Genomic DNA, 23000 nt, shown 5'->3' on the forward strand with positions numbered 1-23000 from the left:
CTGTCTTTTACACCTCTCTCTCCACCTCCTTTTTCTTCTTCTGTGTTTTTTTTAATGCACACCAGATGTGCATTGAATAACAGACTGAACTTGTATTTCTAATATTTATAATGCATGCCTTTATAACACTTGGATAATTAACTTCTTTCAATAAAGCGTTTCACATTCTCTACTGGTTGAGATTAAGTCTCCCCTTTGAAATACTACACCTGTCCTGTGTTTATCAGATCAATACAGATGAAGTAAATTAGATATTGAGATGATCCGGTTTTAGAGTATTTACATGATGCATAGGAAGTGTAGTGTATTGTTTTTAAAAAATATATATATTTCTGTATATATGAATGACAAATCAGCCTTTAACTTGTTAAATCATGTTTCTAGTTTATTACATAGTTACAATGTGTAATCATTGATGTCCCAGGAGCAGGAGTGGTAAACACTGTTGAAGTATATGATTGTAATACATACATGCAGACACTGCATCATTCAAATAGTGGAATTGAAAACTGAAAAATGATCTCAAAGACATTCATAACTAAACTGCACCATTATTTGTCAAGGTCGAGTACATGGGTCTTGCCCTCCTTGTTTCTCACCGCTTTCACCACGCGACACCTCTTGTGAAACACCTCTGACGTTTTAACAGGAGCTTCCTCATACTGTAGCAGCATCCGCTGAGGGTTTTTTCCAAAAGAGGCTGTAGTGCGCACCAAAAGTTCAGCCTGTACTCAGTGATAGACGCGGACAGGCTTGTGCACTGTTTCTCTAGTTGCTTAGTATGTTTGTACATATGGATGTCAAGAAGCCTTTAATATTCATAATCTACATATTGTATTATGTAGCCACGTGTGTTTTGGGCAACCATGACGGTAAGATATTTATGTCCTTCCTTGATCTCTTTACAGGAATGTCACAGAGTAAGAGTAAGGAATGTCACGTCGGTCCCGACCCCGACGCGTGTGCTCGCTTTAATAAGAATTGTGTTTATTTAGTCAACTAGAGGCGAGTAAAACATAGCAAACTAACAGACTTGTGTCTTGCATACCGAGCAGCACTTCGTTCTCCACCCCCTCCATAGTCCCCAATGCAATACACTGTTCTAGACCGTACATGGCATGATACATCTGCGGCATAACCACGGATACCCCAAAAATGCCCCTGAAATGATTCAATATAAATTGTTTTATTTGATTACATTTTTAAAAGAACGCATGTGAGTATTTTCTATGGGTATTTTATTTTAATGTAACAAATAAATAGATACTGTTATCTCCGGCTAAACTGTTTCTATGTATGCAAGCACTTCAGAGTTATAACAAGCTAATAAGTCACTCATAAGACATGAAAGTTGAAAGAGTGGCTTAACTGTATTTTCATTTACTTTGTAGTGCTCACGGAAGGTGATGATTCTGACTAAAACTATAGAATAAAAACGGCAGTTAAAATCAAGGAACCGTTGTGGTTGTGGTTACTGAGGGGAGCGACACTGCTAGATGTCATTTTAGAGGTTCTTGCAGAGTTGAGGCTTGTGGGCACACCAAAATAGAACCCGATGCCCTCTTACCACAAGTCCAGAACAAGACGTCCTTATTTATGTTAGTCTGGTTTAGTAAATTGTTTGACACTAGTGATTTTGCTGCGAAGGCATTACAAAGCTCTACATTATCTGTGACGTACAGTACTGGTTTAATTGAAATCCTCAAAAGCAGCTTTTCTACGTTCAGAGATAACTCAGGTGGAGTCTTTGATAAAGTTCTCATGCTAACTGAAGAGATCATGATTAAGCATGATATTGGTAATTGGGATGTGAGCGCATCACGGCAGCGAAAACTGCCTGTAAATTTGGCATTAGGGAAAACATCCAGCATCAAGAGTGGCAGTGACCTGAGGAAGAGTGGCAGTGACCTGAGGAAGAGTGGCAGTGACCTGAGGAAATTTTGGAACAATATTCTAGAAAGATTACTGAGTTGTAGTGATTTGTATTCCGGCTCTTTTCAGTGAACCGGCTCGTTCGGCTCAGCTCACCTGTTAAGGTTTTCTTTCGTCGAAGGAGAGGAGGACCAAAATGCAGCGTGGTTATTTCGATTAATGTTTAATAAAAAGATACACACGAACAATACAAACAATAAACGTAACGCGAAAACCTAAACAGCCTATCTGGTGCAAACAAACACAGAGACAGGAACAATCACACACGAAACACTCAAAGAATATGGCTGCCTAAATATGGTTCCCAATCAGCGACAACGATAAACACCTGCCTCTGATTGAGAACCACTTCAGGTAACCATAGACTTTTCTAGACAACCCCACTATACCACAATCCCATAACCTACAAAACACACCACATACAGTGCCTTGCGAAAGTATTCGGCCCCCTTGAACTTTGCGAACTTTTGCCACATTTCAGGCTTCAAACATAAAGATATAAAACTGTATTTTTTTGTGAAGAATCAACAACAAGTGGGACACAATCATGAAGTGGAACGACATTTATTGGATATTTCAAACTTTTTTAACAAATCAAAAACTGAAAAATTGGATGTGCAAAATTATTCAGCCCCCTTAAGTTAATACTTTGTAGCGCCACCTTTTGCTGCGATTACAGCTGTACGTCGCTTGGGGTATGTCTCTATCAGTTTTGCACATCGAGAGACTGAAATGTTTTCCCATTCCTCCTTGCAAAACAGCTCGAGCTCAGTGAGGTTGGATGGAGAGCATTTGTGAACAGCAGTTTTCAATTCTTTCCACAGATTCTCGATTTGATTCAGGTCTGGACTTTGACTTGGCTATTCTAACACCTGGATATGTTTATTTTTGAACCATTCCATTGTAGATTTTTCTTTATGTTTTGGATCATTGTCTTGTTGGAAGACAAATCTCCATCCCAGTCTCAGGTCTTTTGCAGACTCCATCAGGTTTTCTTCCAGAATGGTCCTGTATTTGGCTCCATCCATCTTCCCATCAATTTTAACCATCTTCCCTGTCCCTGCTGAAGAAAAGCAGGCCCAAACCATGATGCTGCCACCACCATGTTTGACAGTGGGGATGGTGTGTTCAGCTGTGTTGCTTTTACGCCAAACATAACGTTTTGCATTGTTGCCAAAAAGTTCCATTTTGGTTTCATCTGACCAGAGCACCTTCTTCCACATGTTTGGTGTGTCTCCCAGGTGGCTTGTGGCAAACTTTAAACGACACTTTTTATGGATATCTTTAAGAAATAGCTTTCTTCTTGCCACTCTTCCATAAAGGCCAGATTTGTGCAATATACAACTGATTGTTGTCCTATGGACAGAGTCTCCCACCTCAGCTGTAGATCTCTGCAGTTCATCCAGAGTGATCATGGGCCTCTTGGCTGCATCTCTGATCAGTCTTCTCCTTGTATGAGCTGAAAGTTTAGAGGGACGGCCAGGTCTTGGTAGATTTGCAGTGGTCTGATACTCCTTCCATTTCAATATTATCGCTTGCACAGTGCTCCTTGGGATGTTTAAAGCTTGGGAAATATTTTTGTATCCAAATCCGGCTTTAAACTTCTTCACAACAGTATCTCGGACCTTCCTGGTGTGTTCCTTGTTCTTCATGATGCTCTCTGCGCTTTTAACGGACCTCTGAGACTATCACAGTGCAGGTGCTTTTATACGGAGACTTGATTACACACAGGTGGATTGTATTTATCATCATTAGTCATTTAGGTCAACATTGGATCATTCAGAGATCCTCACTGAACTTCTGGAGAGAGTTTGCTGCACTGAAAGTAAAGGGGCTGAATAATTTTGCACGCCCAATTTTTCAGTTTTTGATTTGTTAAAAAAGTTTGAAATATCCAATAAATGTCGTTCCACTTCATGATTGTGTCCCACTTGTTGTTGATTCTTCACAAAAAAATACAGTTTTATATCTTTATGTTTGAAGCCTGAAATGTGGCAAAAGGTCGCAAAGTTCAAGGGGGCCGAATACTTTCGCAAGGCACTGTAATTAACCCATGTCACACCCTGGCCTGACCAAAATAATAAAGAAAACACAAAATACTAAGACCAGGGCGTGACAGAACCCCCCCCCCCCCCCCCAATGTGCGGACTCCCGGCCGCACACCTAAACCCATAGGGGAGGGTCCGGGTGGGCGTCTGTCCACGGTGGCGGCTCCGGCGCGGGACGTGGACCCCACTCCAACAAAGTCTTAGTCCGCATGCATCGTGTCCTTAGATTGGCAACCCTCGCCACCAACCTTGGCTTAGTAACCCTAACCAAGTGCCCCACTGGACTGAGGCAGCTCGGGACTGAGGGGAAGCTCGGGACTGAGGGGAAGCTCGGGACTGAGGGGAAGCTCGGGACTGAGGGGAACCTCGGGACTGAGGGGAAGCTCGGGACTGAGGGACAGCTCGGGACTGAGGGGAAGCTCGGGACTGAGGGGTAGCTCGGGACTGAGGGGAAGCTCGGGACTGAAGGGAAGCTCGGGACTGAGGGGTAGCTCGGGACTGAGGGGTAGCTCGGGACTGAGGGGAAGCTCGGGACTGAAGGGAAGCTCGGGACTGAGGGGAAGCTCAGGCAGGTAGTAGGCTCTGGCAGATCCTGGCTGACTGGCGGATCCTGGCTGAATGGCAGATCCTGGTGGATCCTGGCTGAATGGCGGATCCTGGCGGATCTGGAAGATCCTGGCTGACTGGCGGATCCTGGCTGACTGGCGGATCTGGAAGATCCTGGCTGAATGGCGGATCCTGGCTGACTGGCGGCTCTGGCGGATCCTGGCTGAATGGCGGATCCTGGCGGATCTGGAAGATCCTGGCTGACTGGCGGATCCTGGCTGACTGGCGGATCTGGAAGATCCTGGCTGAATGGCGGATCCTGGCTGACTGGCGGCTCTGGCGGATCCTGGCTGACTGGCGGCTCTGGTTGCTCTGGCTGCTCCATGCAGACTGGCAGCTCTGGCTGCTCCTTGCAGACTGGCAGCTCCTTGCAGACTGGCAGCTCCTTGGCTCCTTGCAGACTGGCAGCTCCTTGCAGACTGGCAGCTCTGGCAGCGCTAAACAGGCGGGAGACTCCGGCAGCGCTGAACAGGCGGGAGACTCCGGCAGCGCTGGACAGGCGGGAGACTCCGGCAGCGCTGGACAGGCGGGAGACTCCGGCAGCGCTGGACAGGCGGGAGACCCCGGCAGCGCTGGACAGGCGGGAGACTGGCAGCTCCTTGCAGACTGGCAGCTCCTTGCCAGCCTGGACAGGCGGGAGACTCCGGCAGCGCTGGACAGGCGGGAGACTCCGGCAGCGCTGGACAGGCGGGAGACTCCGGCAGCGCTGGACAGGCGGGAGACTCCGGCAGCGCTGGACAGGCGGGAGACCCCGGCAGCGCTGGACAGGCGGGAGACTGGCAGCTCCTTGCAGACTGGCAGCTCCTTGCCAGCCTGGACAGGCGGGAGACTCCGGCAGCGCTGGACAGGCGGGAGACTCCGGCAGCGCTGGACAGGCGGGAGACTCCAGCGCTGCCGGAGTCTCCCGCCGGGCCTGCGCTGCCGGAGTCTCCCGCCTGTCTAGCGCTGCCGGAGTCTCCCGCCTGTCCAGCGCTGCCGGAGTCTCCCGCCTGTCCAGGCTGGCAAGGAGCTGCCAGTCTGCAAGGAGCTGCCAGTCTTTGGCAATTTTTCGGGCTTTCCTCTGTAGTGCTTTGTGGTCAAGGGCGGTGCGTTTACCATACCAAGCAGTGGTGCAGCCAGTCAAAATGCTCTCGATGGTGCAACTGTAGAATGTCTTGAGGATCTGAGGGCCCATGCCAAATCTTTTCAGTCTTCTGAGGGGGAAGAGGTGTTGTCGTGCGGGTGTGTGTATGGACATTGTTAAGTCCTTAGAAATGTCGACACCAAGGAACGTGAAGCTCTCGACGCGCTCCACGACAGCCCCTTTGATGTGGATGAGGCGTGCTCTCCACTCTTCCTCCTGAAGTCCACGATCAGCTCCTATTCAGAAAGACTCAATCATCGTACATACCTGTCTCAAACTGACACAATGGTCAATTGTCTGTGTCTCTCTGTCTCTCTCTTACAGCAGCTTGCAGATACAGGACAACCAGGGTTTCCAATAGAGGAGGTGAAATGGTGTCTTGTTTTGAGCCAAGAGGAAGTAATGACCCTGTGTGCGGGACAGGATTGAAAAGCTTGGAGGGCTGCTGTGTTTACATTAAAGACGACCATTCGTGGTTGAAGTGGGACGAGAAAACAACATTGAGATGTGACAGCACACATTATGGTGAGGACTCTAATTAGTCTGTGTGTTGTGTGAGAAAATATTAATTCAAATCTATTTTTTTGTTTCAGGGAACAACGATGGTGAATGTGCCAGCAATCAATCCAGTGAGTAAAATATAGTAGGCTCCTCAACATAATAGACTACTTACACTGACTAGACAGTTCTGAAAAGGCAAATCTATGCCTAAGTTCAATTATTCATTTTATTACAACGCTCAATGTCTTCCTATGCATCATCACTTCATCAGGTACATTTTATTTCTCCCTACTTCCCTTTGTCTTTTTCTTCAGGAGTATTTATACTCTCCTTTGTCTTTCTCCCCTGTCCATCTCTTCTTTCCCCCCTGTCCATCTCCTCTTTCCCCCCTGTCCATCTCCTCTTTCCCCCCTGTCCATCTCCTCTTTCTCCCCTGTCCATCTCCTCTTTCCCCCTGTCCATCTCCCCTTTCTCCCCTGTCCATCTCCTCTTTCCCCCCTGTCCATCTCCTCTTTCCCCCCTGTCCATCTCCTCTTTCCCCCCTGTCCATCTCCTCTTCCCCCCCTGTCCATCTCCTCTTTCCCCCCTGTCCATCTCCTCTTTCTCCCCTGTCCATCTCCTCTTTCCCCCCTGTCCATCTCCCCTTTCTCCCCTGTCCATCTCCTCTTTCTCCCCTGTCCATCTCCTCTTTCTCCCCTGTCCATCTCCTCTTTCCCCCTGTCCATCTCCCCTTTCTCCCCTGTCCATCTCCTCTTTCTCCCCTGTCCATCTCCTCTTTCCCCCCTGTCCATCTCCTCTTTCCCCCCTGTCCATCTCCTCTTTCCCCCCTGTCCATCTCCTCTTTCCCCCCTGTCCATCTCCTCTTTCTCCCCTGTCCATCTCCTCTTTCCCCCCTGTCCATCTCCCCTTTATCCCCTGTCCATCTCCTCTTTCTCCCCTGTCCATCTCCTCTTTCCCCCCTGTCCATCTCCTCTTTCCCCCCTGTCCATCTCCTCTTTCTCCCCTGTCCATCTCCTCTTTCTCCCCTGTCCATCTCCTCTTTCTCCCCTGTCCATCTCCTCTTTCTCCCCTGTCCATCTCCTCTTTCTCCCCTGTCCATCTCCTCTTTCCCCCCTGTCCATCTCCTCTTTCCCCCCTGTCCATCTCCTCTTTCTCCCCTGTCCATCTCCTCTTTCCCCCCTGTCCATCTCCTCTTTCTCCCCTGTCCATCTCCTCTTTCCCCCCTGTCCATCTCCTCTTTCTCCCCTGTCCATCTCCTCTCTCCCCCCTGTCCATCTCCTCTTTCCCCCCTGTCCATCTCCTCTTTCCCCCCTGTCCATCTCCTATTTCTCCCCTGTCCATCTCCTCTTTCCCCCCTGTCCATCTCCTCTTTCTCCCCTGTCCATCTCCTCTTTCCCCCCTGTCCATCTCCTCTTTCCCCCCTGTCCATCTCCTCTTTCCCCCCTGTCCATCTCCTCTTTCTCCCCTGTCCATCTCCTCTTTCCCCCCTGTCCATCTCCCCTTTCTCCCCTGTCCATCTCCTCTTTCTCCCCTGTCCATCTCCTCTTTCCCCCCTGTCCATCTCCTCTTTCCCCCCTGTCCATCTCCTCTTTCTCCCCTGTCCATCTCCTCTTTCTCCCCTGTCCATCTCCTCTTTCTCCCCTGTCCATCTCCTCTTTCTCCCCTGTCCATCTCCTCTTTCTCCCCTGTCCATCTCCTCTTTCCCCCCTGTCCATCTCCTCTTTCCCCCCTGTCCATCTCCTCTTTCTCCCCTGTCCATCTCCTCTTTCCCCCCTGTCCATCTCCTCTTTCTCCCCTGTCCATCTCCTCTTTCCCCCCTGTCCATCTCCTCTTTCTCCCCTGTCCATCTCCTCTCTCCCCCCTGTCCATCTCCTCTTTCCCCCCTGTCCATCTCCTCTTTCCCCCCTGTCCATCTCCTATTTCTCCCCTGTCCATCTCCTCTTTCCCCCCTGTCCATCTCCTCTTTCTCCCCTGTCCCATCTCCTCTTTCTCCCCTGTCCATCTCCTCTTTCCCCCCTGTCCATCTCCTCATTGCTATCTCCAACAGTATGGCATAAGTATGACACAAAACACCACAGAACCTTTATTTTTCTCTGTCAGGCCTTGACTGTGATGGAGAGATTTCTGCCAACATGACACCTGGCACAGACACACCTGGCACAGACACACCTGGTACAAACCTCTTTCAAACATTATTAGCTATCTTTTATGTGTCCATTTGTCATAACCTAACTGGTTTAATATAACTTTGATAAATACACATGTATAAATGCTTATCACAGGTAAAACAGTAATGGAGGACAGACCCAATAGAACCCCCCCCCCCCCCTTTCTCTCCACAGTGGGAGTGCAGTATCTATGTTCCTCCCCACATGTCTATGTGCTGCTTCTCCCCAGAACAAATGCCCAAAGCTAGATGGGTGAGAGTCATTCTAATACATGCCCTCCTGCATGCTGAGTTATTCTGAAGATAGTAAGATAGCTAGTCATTTTAGTGAAGTAAATTAGTAGGTTACAAATGAGAATTAATGCTTATAAATGTTCTCTAAATCATTAGAAATGCTTATTAATTCTAATGCTTGGAAATATATTGGTAGTATGAAAACTATTGGTAGTATGAAATCTATTGGTAGTATGAAAACTATTGGTAGTATGAAAACTATTGGTAGCATGAAAACTATTGGTAGTATGAAAACTATTGGTAGTATGAAATCTATTGGTAGCATGACAACTATTGGTAGTATGAAAACTATTGGTAGTATGAAATCTATTGGTAGTATGAAAACTATTGGTATTATGAAAACTATTGGTAGTATGAAAACTATTGGTAGTATGAAAACTATTGGTAGTATGAAAACTATTGGTAGTATGAAATCTATTGGTAGTATGAAATCTATTGGTAGTATGAAAACTATTGGTAGTATGAAATCTATTGGTAGTATGAAAACTATTGGTAGTATGAAAACTATTGGTAGTGTGAAATCTATTGGTAGTATGAAAACTATTGGTAGTATGAAAACTATTGGTAGTATGAAAACTATTGGTAGTATGAAAACTATTGGTAGTATGAAATCTATTGGTAGTATGAAATCTATTGGTAGTATGAAATCTATTGGTAGTATGAAATCTATTGGTAGTATGAAAACTATTGGTAGTATGAAAACTATTGGTAGTATGAAAACTATTGGTAGTATGAAATCTATTGGTAGTATGAAAACTATTGGTAGTATGAAAACTATTGGTAGTATGAAAACTATTGGTAGTATGAAATCTATTTAATGTTTATCCTAATTTGAGAATAATGAGACGTAGTGGGTTGGGGGTACTTTTTACTACATTTTTACATCTAAACAAGGTCTGCACTAAAAATACCACCTAGTTGATTTGACCAGATTTTGAATATGGACACGTATTCACAAAGTACCTGAGAGTAAGAGTGCTGATCTATAATCAGTTTAGCCTTTAAGATAAAAATGAACCCAATTACGTTAAAGCAGCACTCACTCTGTGAATGAGCCCTGCTTTCAGGTTATGACACCATGGTTTTGTTTACTTGTATGAGAATTAAGCAATAAGGCCTGAAGGGGGTGTGGTATATGGCCAGTATACCACACGTAAAGGCTGTTCTTATGCACGACGCAACACAGAGTGCCTGGACACAGCCCTTAAGTGTGGTATATTGGCCATATATCACAAAAAACCCGAGGTGCCGTATTGCTATTCTAAACTGTTGTTACTGTTGTAATTAGAGCAGTAAAAATACATACCCGTGGTGTACGGTCTGATATACCACGGCTGTCAGCCAATCAGCATTCAGGGCTCGAACTACACTTGCTTTTCCTCTTTTAGTTCTACAGACAAAATATAACATCTGAGTTGAATTTGTTACATTACAATTGATTTCACTGTAACACTGACTTTCACAGGACAGCAGAACACTACCCAGAACGGGACACCCACTGCCAGCCCAAGAGGTACGTTTTTTGGCAAAACAGCCAGACACACTTGCGTTTGTTGTTGGACATTTTTGTGCAGTAGATGCCGTGTGCCTCCTAGAGAAATGAATGGCGATTCAAAGACCATGGAAGCGCTTAATGGGACATTTCACTCATAAATGAAAGTTTTGTCAGATGTTCTCAGAGCTTGAAACTAAAGTAATGTAAAACTCAGGGATGCAAACTTGTCACCTTTAGGTGAAATTCGCCGTTTTGAATCCAAAATAGGTGGACCTACGTGATTCGTGTAGATCCGATGAGAAAAGGTTGGGAGGGAGGGGGGCTTTGGATCAATACTGGCTGTAAGAGGTTGAGTGATGCACGTTTGGAGCAATACTGACTGTAAGAGGACGAGTGATGCACGTTTGGAGCAATACTGACTGTAAGAGGATGAGTGATGTGCGTTTGGATCAATACTGGCTGTATCCAAGGCTCAACCAATTGTTGACATAACAACAGAATGCAGCGCAGCACCTCGACTGAAGAGAGAAGAGACAACCAATTTACTAGTTAAAGCAGCGCGTCCCCTAAACGATAACGAATAGGTAACGTTAGGTGAGCAGCCTGACCACGGAGACGGGGGTGATGAAGGTAACGTTAGGTGAGCAGCCTGACCACGGAGACGGGGGTGATGAAGGTAACGTTAGGTGAGCAGCCTGACCACGGAGACGGGGGTGATGAAGGTAACGTTAGGTGAGCAGCCTGACCACGGAGACGGGGGTGATGAAGGTAACGTTAGGTGAGCAGCCTGACCACGGAGACGGGGGTGATGAAGGTAACGTTAGGTGAGCAGCCTGACCACGGAGACGGGGGTGATGAAGGTAACGTTAGGTGAGCAGCCTGACCACGGAGACGGGGGTGATGAAGATCACTTCATGAACTATCCTAAAAAAACACCTGGCATTTGGAAAGTTTGAGGTGAGGGGAGAAAGTGTGGTGGAACAAGTATTGTTAGCATTGTTAAGTATCTTGCTAGCTTGATTAGCTTAACTGATCAAATAATTGAGTTTTTATGGTGCGAAAATTAGCTGTCTAATAAAGTCAGACGGCTAACGTTGATGCGCTAACGTTAGTAACCAAACCAATTCGCAATAGTATTAACTGGTATATGATTACTTGCCGTTGTTGTGCGTGTATGTGTGTTATATTAAACATAGACGAGGGAGTAAAATGTAGGCAAGCAACAAACATTTCAGAACAACTACTAGTCAAATAATACATTGGAGAGATGACACATTTTGGCAAAGAGATGTATTTATTTATTTATAGACTAATACACTTGAAACAAATAGCCAAACCGAAAACTGCAGACATTACTTCTGCCTTCTAGCAAGGGGGAGCTTTTTGGCACAACACCGTTCCTCAAGTTATAATGCAACGGGTTAGTTGCCAGGGTCCTCCAGTAAGCAATCTGTGTGAAATGTTAACTAGCTAACGAACTAAAGTTTCCCTCTAAAGTATGTGGTTCATTTTCAGAATGGGAGAATTAGGTGAAAATGAGGTGTTGCTTGATAAACAAGTAGATTCAGGGATCAAGTGTAGCTGGAGCTGGGCCTGGCTTAAACTGGATGCCACTATAGAGGTGAAAGGAACACCACACACATTCCCTCTTTCTCACTTTTGCTGGCACATTGTAGAACAGATGTCCACAGGCAGAAAGTGTACAATGTACTAATGTGTAGGCCAAAAATATTGCTTTTATTGTGTTGAACTTGACAGTAACACGTGTGAATGAGGGGGATTATCATTTTTTTTTTTACTCTGTGAACGTTATTTTTGCACACAGCTTTGTGCACTTGATCAATGTTTACTATAGTGGCCACTATAATAGAGCAACAATAGATTGCCTGTTTGTTTCATTCTATTTCTACTTTAAGATGTTTTTTTCCCCAAGTGCAATATTTATGTGTGTGGTCATATGCGTTCTATTATAAAGGCTGTCATGGTAACAAGCATTCCATTGGATTCATGCTGCCATGGTAACAAGCATTATATTATAAAGGCTGTCATGGTAACAAGCATTCTATTATAAAGGCTGTCATGGTAACAAGCATTCTATTATAAAGGCTGTCATGGTAACAAGCATTCTATTATAAAGGCTGTCATGGTAACAAGCATTCTATTATAAAGGCTGTCATGGTAACAAGCATTCTATTATAAAGGCTGTCATGGTAACAAGCATTCTATTATAAAGGCTGTCATGGTAACAAGCATTCTATTGTAAAGGCTGTCATGGTAACAAGCATTCTATTATAAAGGCTGTCATGGTAACAAGCATTCTATTGTAAAGCTGTCATGGTAACAAGCATTCTATTGTAAAGGCTGTCATGGTAACAAGCATTCTATTATAAAGGCTGTCATGGTAACAAGCATTCTATTATAAAGGCTGTCATGGTAACAAGCATTCTATTATAAAGGCTGTCATGGTAACAAGCATTCTATTGTAAAGGCTGTCATGGTAACAAGCATTATATTGTAAAGGCTGTCATGGTAACAAGCATTATATTATAAAGGCTGTCATGGTAACAAGCATTCTATTGTAAAGGCTGTCATGGTAACAAGCATTCTATTATAAAGGCTGTCATGGTAACAAGCATTCTATTGTAAAGGCTGTCATGGTAACAAGCATTCTATTATAAAGGCTGTCATGGTAACAAGCATTCTATTATAAAGGTTGTCATGGTAACAAGCATTATATTGTAAAGGCCATCATGGCTAACTGCAATATTAGAGTATTGTTTTTACTTACAGTAAAGTCTAGGTAACAAATACCATTCGATTGCTTTCTTTACATGTTTTAGCTGTGAGTCAGGTTCACATGAACCACTTTTTATTTTACTCACAGAGACTGATCATGTAGATCCTATTCTTTGTTGTTTAATTAGCTAAAATCTGCATTTCCCCCTAGCAGGGATTTTATTTGCATGTTTCAGTGTCACCTTTTTGGGCCCTCAGCAGTTTGCATTCCTGAAAGATGAAGCCACGTACCATGCCATTGTTTGTGTAGATCCAGCTATATGCCTCCAACCCAAATGATTGGAAAAGATCATCCCTGTCTAATTTCCTGTTGTCTTGGTTTTATTCGGTGCCTATTTTTCTATTCATTTGGGGTGGAAGAATATAGCTGGATCTACACAAACAATGTCATGGGATAGCTTGATCTATACAACCGGTTTTGTTGGACGTGGTTTCATTTTGACATTAGACTACTTTAGAGACCTGAATACATCTAACAGATTTTTATTTGAAAGTGTAGTGTCCCTTTAGGTTGTCTACGTTGTTGATATTATTCCATTATTCCTTTTTAATAGGTTTCGCTTCATGGATAGACAGAGAAATGTCTCATGAACTCATTGGTTAACTCATTCTCTTTCTCTCATTCTCATTTTAGATAGACTGTTCCTGTTAATCCCAGTCAGCATGGTAGCTGTGATTCTACTGGCATCCTACAAACACAGGAAGAAGTCGGACTCTAGGTTTTTTTGTTGTCCTTGTTGTTGATATTATTCCATTATTCCTTTTTAATAGGTTTCGCTTCATGGATAGACAGAGAAATGTCTCATGAACTCATTGGTTAACTCATTCTCTTTCTCTCATTCTCATTTTAGATAGACTGTTCCTGTTAATCCCAGTCAGCATGGTAGCTGTGATTCTACTGGCATCCTAAAAACACAGGAAGAAGTCGGACTCTAGGTTTTTTTGTTGTCCTTGATGGCTTTTGTTTTGGCAATATTTTAAGTTTTTTCTCTTTTGTTCATTTTGCCGGTTGTTGGTGCGTTGGGGGATGGTGACTTGGGGGGGAGAGGGGGTCTCAGGGGAACTGTGTGGGGGATCTTGGAGGGCTGGTGGCCTGGCGGTTTGGAGCTTGGGCTGGTAGCTGATTATCATTGATGTCCCAGGAGCAGGAGTAGTAAACACTGTTGACGTGTATAATTGTAATTCATACATGCAGACACTGCATCAGTGGAAAAATACTAAACAACACAATAGCAGGAACTGAGCAACTGTTATAACTAGGGGGTGATACCAGAACAGTAGGAATCTATACATCGACGGAGGGAGGACTCCAAGAAGCGCCAAGAGGCGGGGACCCGCCTGAGCGCCTGCGATAGGCTGAGCAAGTCTAAACCACGCTCTGCCTCTACTGTGATAGGCCAACAGACGGGTTGAAACAATGTCTATCATAGTATAAGAACAACTGTTTACATACTGTCAGTTCCCTGTTCTGCCCTGCGTGGTATTACAGTGAGCCCGTATATAGGAATGTTGCATTTGCCATTTATTGCTTAGCTAATAAAAGTACATAGAGTACAATCAGTGACTCAGTGTTATAACTTGTTCTGATACCAGATTCAAATTTACGCAACTCTAACACTAGCTAGATTCTTTACATCCACTGTTTCACAAGACGACAGTCTGGTTTGCTGGTTTTCTCAGGAGTCCCTAAAACATTAAACACGAATTACAAATTCATTCTCATGTCATAACACTAGCTATCTGGCTAATGTTAGCTAGTCAGATAACTTGCTAAATAGCGATTTTCGTGAATTAACTTTATGACGAGAAAATATGCGCAAACGGAGCGTCTTCACTGCAGGTAGATTGTATTGGATGTTGGTACACAGCGTAGTGAACAACTGTGGCCCCCTCCCTCAATGCTGCCCATCCCTAACCTACCTGCTGCATCCTGCTCCAAAGTATTTTTGAGTTCTTAAGAGTAACTGTGAATGGATGTTACAATAACACATTTTCATAAGATTCAATCAATGTTAAACAGTCGATCTTCTCAAAATAAAAGAGTTAGGATATTTTATTTTATTTTATCTTGCCGTTTTCACAGTCACAGGTAGGTACTGTTTTATTTGTGAAGTTAGGTTGCATAATTATTGAATTTGTGTTTGGTAAAATGTGATATGCGGCAGGTAGCCTTGAGGTTAGAGCGTTGGGACAGTAACTGAAAGGTTGTTTGTTCGAATCTCCGAGCTGACGAGGGAAAATCTGTCTGTGCCCTTGAGCAAGGCACTTAATGTCAATTTCTCCAGTGGTGCTGGATAATGGTGACCCTGACTTCCCTCCCTGTAGGGTCTCGGGGGGATTTGAAATAAACAAAAAACTATTTTCCATTTCACACTTAAATAAATGAAAAATATAAACATCCCAAATTATTATTATTATATTCACTCATATTGACATTTTACATTGATGGGTATAGACTGACATCTGGTGGCTAATTGGCGGTACTACAACTTCAGCCATGTTATTGCGAGAATAAGAGTCCATGAGCCCAATCATCGCTCTGTATTTGTACCTGCTGTGCTGTCTGCTGCCTTTGGAGGGAAGAACAAGAACATTTACAAGAGTACTTCCAAGCTCCTACTATACACTTCATCTGGGTGTTTTCTGGTACTTGTAGATAGAAATGATCACTGAATCTGACACATAGTTACCAGGAAGTAAATACCTTTCAATTCAACTCAAATATATTTCTTGTTCATATGAAGTATTGACAGTAGTGGGGACAGTAGTGAAAAGGGTAGAAAGTTTTAAGTTCCTCGGCGTACACATCACGGACAAACTGAATTGGTCCACCCACACAGGCAGCGTGGTGAAGAAGGCGCAGCAGCGCCTCTTCAACCTCAGGAAGCTGAAGAAATTTGGCTTGTCACCAAAGCACGCACAAACCTGTCACGCTGTATCACTGCCTGGTACGGCAACTGCTCCGCTCACAACCGTAAGGCTCTCCAGAGGGTAGTGAGGTCTGCACAACGCATCACCGGGGGAAAACTACCTGCCCTCCAGGACACCTACACCACCCAATGTCACAGGAAGGCCATAAAGATCATCAAGGACAACAACCACTCGAGCCACTGCCTGTTCACCCCGCTATCATCCAGAAGGCGAGGTCTGTACAGGTGCATCAAAGCTGGGACCGAGAGACTGAAAAACAGCTTCTATCTCAAGGCCATCAGACTGTTAAACAGCCACCACTAACATTGAGTGGTTTCTGCCATACATGTAAAAAATGTATCACTAGCCACAATGACACTTAGTATAATGTTTACATACCCTACATTACTCATCTCATATGTATATACTATACTCGATACCATCTAATGCATCTTGCCTATGTTGTTCTGTACCATCACTCATTCATATATTTGTATGTACATATTCTTCATCCCTTTACACTTGTGTGTGTATAAGGTAGCTGTTGTGAAATTGTTAGGTTAGATTACTCGTTGGTTATTACTGCATTGTCGGAACTAGAAGCACAAGCATTTCGCTACACTCACGTTAACATGTGCTAACCATGTGTATGTGACAAAAAAAAGTTAATTTGATTTGAAGGAACTTCTCCTGGTGTAAAGTGGTTCAGGAAAACACACACACTGAAGAATCTGAGGTAATAATTGAAGTAGCTAGTTGTGCTGATATATCATGCAATATTTGAAGTTTTCTCTGTTCCTTCATCCCAGCAGACACAACAGAGCTGCCTCAAAAGCACGTATATGAAGTGTCAGACTAGTCTGGTTAATAAGTGTCAGTCTAGCCTGGTTAATAAGTGTCAGACTAGTCTGGGTGGCTGTCTGTTTCTGCTCTCTTACCTTGTCCTTATGGAATTATCATGTCAAACAGAATCAAAATACATTCTTCAAGAGCGACCAGGTCCAACCACGACAGCAGCAGTGTGTGTGTGTCGCTGTGTCAGTGTAGTATGTGTGGGTAGAGTCTAGTGAGTGTGCATAGAGTCAGTGTAGTATGTGTGGGTAGAGTCTAGTGAGCGTGCATAGAGCCAGTGTAGTATGTGTGGGTAGAGTCTAGTGAGTGTGCATAGAGTCAGTGTAGTATGTGTGGATAGAGTCTAGTGAGTGTGCATAGAGTCAGTGTAGTATGTGTGGGTAGAGTCTAGTGAGTGTGCATAGAGTCAGTGTAGTATGTGTGGGTAGAGTCTAGTGAGCGTGCATAGAGCCAGTGTAGTATGTGTGGATAAAGTCTAGTGTGCATAGAGCCAGTGTAGCATGTGTGGATAAAGTCTAGTGAGCATAGAGCCAGTGTAGTATGTGTGGATAAAGTCTAGTGAGCATAGAGCCAGTGTAGTATGTGTGGATAAAGTCTAGTGAGCATAGAGCCAGTGTAGTATGTGTGGGTAAAGTCTAGTGAGCATAGAGCCAGTGTAGTATGTGTGGATAAAGTCTAGTGAGCATAGAGCCAGTGTAGTATGTGTGGATAAAGTCTAGTGAGCGTGCATAGAGCCAGTGTAGTATGTGTGGATAAAGTCTAGTGAGCATAGAGCCAGTGTAGTATGTGTGGATAAAGTCTAGTGAGCATAGAGCCAGTGTAGTATGTGTGGATAAAGTCTAGTGAGTGAGCATAGAGCCAGTGTAGTATGTGTGGATAAAGTCTAGTGAGCATAGAGCCAGTGTAGTATGTGTGGATAAAGTCTAGTGAGCATAGAGCCAGTGTAGTATGCGTGGATAAAGTCTAGTGAGCATAGAGCCAGTGTAGTATGTGTGGATAAAGTCTAGTGAGCATAGAGTCAGTGTAGTATGTGTGGATAAAGTCTAGTGAGCATAGAGTCAGTATAGTATGTGTGGATAAAGTCTAGTGAGCATAGAGCCAGTGTAGTATGTGTGGATAAAGTCTAGTGAGTGTGCATAGAGCCAGTGTAGTATGTGTGGATAAAGTCTAGTGAGCATAGAGCCAGTGTAGTATGTGTGGATAAAGTCTAGTGAGCATAGAGCCAGTGTAGTATGTGTGGATAAAGTCTAGTGAGTGTGCATAGAGCCAGTGTAGTATGTGTGGATAAAGTCGAGTGAGCATAGAGCCAGTGTGGTATGTGTGGATAAAGTCTAGTGAGCATAGAGCCAGTGTAGTATGTGTGGATAAAGTCTAGTGAGTGTGCATAGAGTCAGTGTAGTATGTGTGGGTAGATATTAGTGAGTGTGCATAGAGTCAGTGTAGTATGTGTGGGTAGATATTAGTGAGTGAGCATAGAGCCAGTGTAGTATGTGTGGATAAAGTCTAGTGAGCATAGAGCCAGTGTAGTATGTGTGGATAAAGTCTAGTGAGCATAGAGTCAGTTTAGTATGTGTGGGTAGAGTCTAGTGAGCGTGCATAGAGTCAGTGTAGTATGTGTGGGTAGAGTCTAGTGAGTGTGCATAGAATCAGTGTAGCATGTGTGGGTAGAGTCTAGTGAGTGTGCATAGAGTCAGTGTAGCATGTGTGGGTAGAGTCTAGTGAGTGTGCATAGTCAGTGTAGCATGTGTGGGTAGTCTTGTGAGTGTGCATAGAGTCAGTGTAGTGTGTGTGGGTAGAGTCTAGTGAGTGTGCATAGAGTCAGTGTAGTATGTGTGGGTAGAGTCTAGTGAGTGTGCATAGAGTCAGTGTAGTATGTGTGGGTAGATATTAGTGAGTGTGCATAGAGTCAGTGTAGCATGTGTGGGTAGAGTCTAGTGAGTGTGCATAGAGTCAGTGTAGCATGTGTGGGTAGAGTCTAGTGAGTGTGCATAGAGTCAGTGCAAAACACTTAAGATGCATAAATAAATAATAAAGGGGGTTTATGTGAATAGTCAGGGTCCTTAGCTTAGTGTTGAGCTTGGAGGGCACTATGGTGTTGAACGCTGAGCTGTAGTTCATAAAAAGCATTCTCACGTACTGTAGGTGTTCTTTTTGTCCAGGTCCTTGTGGGTTATGGGGTCAAATATGTTTGTGTCATAAATATCTTGTCCTAATGTAACCAAAATTACTACATTCCCATGTTGAAAGTGACCTCTGCTGATTAAATGGTGCAGCTGACCTCTGCTGATTAAATGGTGCAGCTGATCTCTGCTGATCAAATGGTGCAGCTGATCTCTGCTGATTAAATGGTGCAGCTGTCAATCTGCATCTCATACATCATGGTCATTTCGGTTCGGTTTAATATTCCCATGCTAGAGTTCTTGTACATAGATTGTATTGCCTTACACATTCATGAATTGTGTGTCTTCACAGTTTCTATCACCATAATGAAGCCAGAGAGAAAGCAAGTATACTGTGACATTCAGAGGAGCCTCTATCGGATATTTTCGCATGGAACACATATTTTAATGGGTCTAATAGTAAAGATGTGTAATTTAACAGTAAAAATGTATTACATTTTAATGTGGCATGAACAACCAGTCATGATATTTTCATCTGATACTCAAACAAATCACTTCAAAAAGTAGGTTACCTGTGGCTGCGTTGCTAAACACCATAATGGAATTCTGTGATCTATGATCTCCTTGACTCAGACAGACAAGTTCAGTGCTGGGAAGGACGATGGATTAGGAGGTAAGCAGGCTCCCTGACTGTGGGGTGGAGGTCAGGTTAGCTGCTGTAAGCGGATTAGTGAGCAGCAGACGTCAGAGAGCGGGCTGAACACACACAGGTGCAGACATACTGTACTCTCTATTACACACACACACAAACACACACACGCACACACACACACACACACCCACACACACACACACACACACACACACACACACACACACACACACACACACACACACACACACACACACACACACACACACACACACACACACACACACACACACACACACACACACACACAAACACAGGCACACACACGCAGGCACACACACGCACGCACACACACACACACACACACACACAAAGCACAGAGGATTACCCTTAGACCTGTATTCAGCCAGAATAAGCTTAAAAACCTTTTACAGAGAGAGTAAGAGCAGGAGCCATCTCTTTCTCTGTCACTTTCTTCTTGTTTTTTTCTAGCATTTTCCTTCAACTCTGTACTCATATTTCTGTTTCCTGGTTTGATCACTGCTACATTTCTGTTTCCTGGTTTGATCACTGCTACATTTCTGTTTCCTGGTTTGGATTTATCTTTCTTCTTTCTTTGGATCCCCATTAGCTGACTCCATAGCAATCGCTAGTCTTCCTGTGAAGCCTCTTCACTACAGCCTTTTTCTTAGTCTTAATGGGGGAGGGCGGGATGCTGGTGTCTGCCGAGCGCCTGGAGCAGCTGATGAACTGCATGGAGGTTCTCCTCTCCGACGTGGAGCAGCTCCGGGGTCACTGCGGCCACAACATGACAGAGCTGACCCGCATGGTGCTGGAGCTGAGGCAGGAGCGGAGAGAGCTGGCGGAGAGGTACGAGGCATTGTCCCGTGACATGCAGGAGGCCATGGATGCCATGGAGGAGCTGCAGGACACCAAGTTCGCCTTCAACTCCAAGGAGAGGCAAGCCCAGAAGCTCAACAGGCAGCTCTGAGGGGAAAAGAGCACTGTGGGGTTCAGTAGGCAGAAAACATTTTGAAATGGAGTGAAACCGGGAGAGACCACCTGGATGTTTCCAATGAGAGTGAACATTTTCATTTGCTCTGCGAAATGTTTTGCGATGTACTGAACACAACCCATGAGAGACTGACTGATTCAGATTCTGTCACAGACTGCTCTATGGAAAACCATATGGACTCTTGAGAGAGCAGAGACTGTGTGGTGGGGTTAGAGAGGATAGAGATGTATCACTCTATGTGGAGATACGGGAGGGGGGAGACGTCTTGGTGGAATGGTGTTTTTAGTGTTTTTAATTAGCTGTTTGTGATGTTGAGCGATGAGTCAATCAAAGAGCAATCTGTCAGATCTGAGCCTATGCAAGTTTAACAGTCTTGTTTGAGACCTGAAGACTAGCGTTAGCTCCCTGAGCTAATGCCTAGGCTTTAGTTCACAGCTAACGCAGTAGCATGAAGGAGACCATGCGTTTTAACCCAGTTGGGAGCACCTGAAATATGGTCACCAAAGTAGTTCAGGACCAACCAGAAAAAACTCCACTTCTACACATTACATACTGTAGTTATTTTTGATTTGGGCTCTCAGGTCATCAGGTCTGCTCTCTGTGTTGTCCCTTTCTCCTGCTCTCTGTGTTGTCCCTTTCTCCTGCTCTCTGTCTTGTCTCTTTCTCCTGCTCTCTGTCTTGTCCCTTTCTCTGTCCCTTTCTCCTGCTCTCTGTCTTGTCTCTTTCTCCTCCCCTCTGTCTTGTCCCTTTCTCCTGCTCTCTGTCTTGTCCCTTTCTCCTGCTCTCTGTCTTGTCTCTTTCTCCTGCTCTCTGTCTTGTCTCTTTCTCCTGCTCTCTGTGTTGTCCCTTTCTCCTGCTCTCTGTCTTGTCTCTTTCTCCTGCTCTCTGTCTTGTCTCTTTCTCCTGCTCTCTGTCTTGTCCCTTTCTCCTGCTCTCTGTGTTGTCCCTTTCTCCTGCTCTCTGTGTTGTCCCTTTCTCATGCTCTCTGTCTTGTCCCTTTCTCTGTCCCTTTCTCCTGCTCTCTGTCTTGTCCCTTTCTCTGTCCCTTTCTCCTGCTCTCTGTGTTGTCCCTTTCTCCTGCTCTCTGTCTTGTCCCTTTCTCCTGCTCTCTGTCTTGTCTCTTTCTCCTGCTCTCTGTCTTGTCTTTTTCTCCTGCTCTCTGTCTTGTCTCTTTCTCCTGCTCTCTGTCTTGTCTCTTTCTCCTGCTCTCTGTGGTGTCCCTTTCTCCTGCTCTCTGTGTTGTCCCTTTCTCCTGCTCTCTGTCTTGTCCCTTTCTCCTGCTCTCTGTCTTGTCCCTTTCTCTATCCCTTTCTCCTGCTCTCTGTCTTGTCCCGTTCTCTGTCCCATTCTCCTGCTCTCTGTCTTGTCCCTGTCTCTGTCCCTTTCTCCTGCTCTCTGTCTTGTCTCTTTCTCCTGCTCTCTGTCTTGTCCCTTTCTCCTGCTCTCTGTCTTGTCCCTTTCTCCTGCTCTCTGTCTTGTCTCTTTCTCCTGCTCTCTGTCTTGTCTCTTTCTCCTGCTCTCTGTGTTGTCCCTTTCTCCTGCTCTCTGTCTTGTCTCTTTCTCCTGCTCTCTGTCTTGTCTTTTTCTCCTGCTCTCTGTCTTGTCTCTTTCTCCTGCTCTCTGTCTTGTCTCTTTCTCCTGCTCTCTGTCTTGTCTCTTTCTCCTGCTCTCTGTCTTGTCTCTTTCTCCTGCTCTCTGTCTTGTCTCTTTCTCCTGCTCTCTGTGTTGTCCCTTTCTCCTGCTCTCTGTGTTGTCCCTTTCTCCTGCTCTCTGTGTTGTCCCTTTCTCCTGCTCTCTGTCTTGTCCCTTTCTCTGTCCCTTTCTCCTGCTCTCTGTCTTGTCCCTTTCTCTGTCCCTTTCTCCTGCTCTCTGTGTTGTCCCTTTCTCCTGCTCTCTGTCTTGTCCCTTTCTCCTGCTCTCTGTCTTGTCCCTTTCTCCTGCTCTCTGTCTTGTCCCTTTCTCTGTCCCTTTCTCCTGCTCTCTGTGTTGTCCCTTTCTCCTGCTCTCTGTCTTGTCCCTTTCCCCTGCTCTCTGTCTTGTCCCTTTCTCTGTCTTGTCTCTTTCTCCTGCTCTCTGTCTTGTCCCTTTCTCCTGCTCTCTGTCTTGTCCCTTTCTCCTGCTCTCTGTCTTGTCCCTTTCTCTATCCCTTTCTCTGTCCCTTTCTCCTGCTCTCTGTGTTTTCCCTTTCTCCTGCTCTCTGTCTTGTCCCTTTCTCATGCTCTCTGTCTTGTCCCTTTCTCTGTCTTGTCTCTTTCTCCTGCTCTCTGTCTTGTCTCTTTCTCCTGCTCTCTGTCTTGTCCCTTTCTCCTGCTCTCTGTCTTGTCCCTTTCTCTATCCCTTTCTCCTGCTCTCTGTCTTGTCCCTTTCTCCTGCTCTCTGTCTTGTCCCTTTCTCCTGCTCTCTGTCTTGTCCCTTTCTCCTGCTCTCTGTCTTGTCTGCTTTTGACTGAGAAATCCCCTCTCTTTTTCTTCCTTGTGTCTCTCCCTCTC

At 44.9% G+C, this 23000-nt stretch overlaps 1 protein-coding gene across 6 annotated transcripts; it reads left to right on the top strand.

Annotated features, from left to right (window-relative positions):
- Positions 1 to 648: 648 nt before the first annotated feature.
- LOC149981387 (uncharacterized) lies at positions 649 to 14519 on the top strand. 6 transcript variants are annotated; one of them, XM_090242558.1, is made up of 7 exons: positions 649 to 872; positions 6034 to 6234; positions 6303 to 6338; positions 8311 to 8382; positions 10137 to 10184; positions 13597 to 13681; positions 13814 to 14519. In XM_090242558.1, exons 1-7 carry the CDS (start codon positions 782 to 784, stop codon positions 13815 to 13817), a joined length of 537 nt encoding a protein of 178 aa, XP_090098684.1. In that variant the 5' UTR covers positions 649 to 781; the 3' UTR covers positions 13818 to 14519. The 6 variants fall into 6 exon arrangements, with proteins under 6 accessions (XP_090098684.1, XP_090098687.1, XP_090098685.1 ...); XM_090242559.1 differs by having other exon boundaries at positions 660 to 872; positions 6037 to 6234; XM_090242561.1 differs by lacking the exon at positions 13597 to 13681 and having other exon boundaries at positions 655 to 872.
- The last annotated feature ends 8481 nt before the right edge of the window (positions 14520 to 23000 follow it).

This window comes from Oncorhynchus mykiss, chromosome 8 (genome assembly GCF_057628025.1).
Source record: "Oncorhynchus mykiss isolate SJ-2025 chromosome 8, ASM5762802v1, whole genome shotgun sequence".
Classification (NCBI taxonomy): domain Eukaryota; kingdom Metazoa; phylum Chordata; class Actinopteri; order Salmoniformes; family Salmonidae; genus Oncorhynchus; species Oncorhynchus mykiss.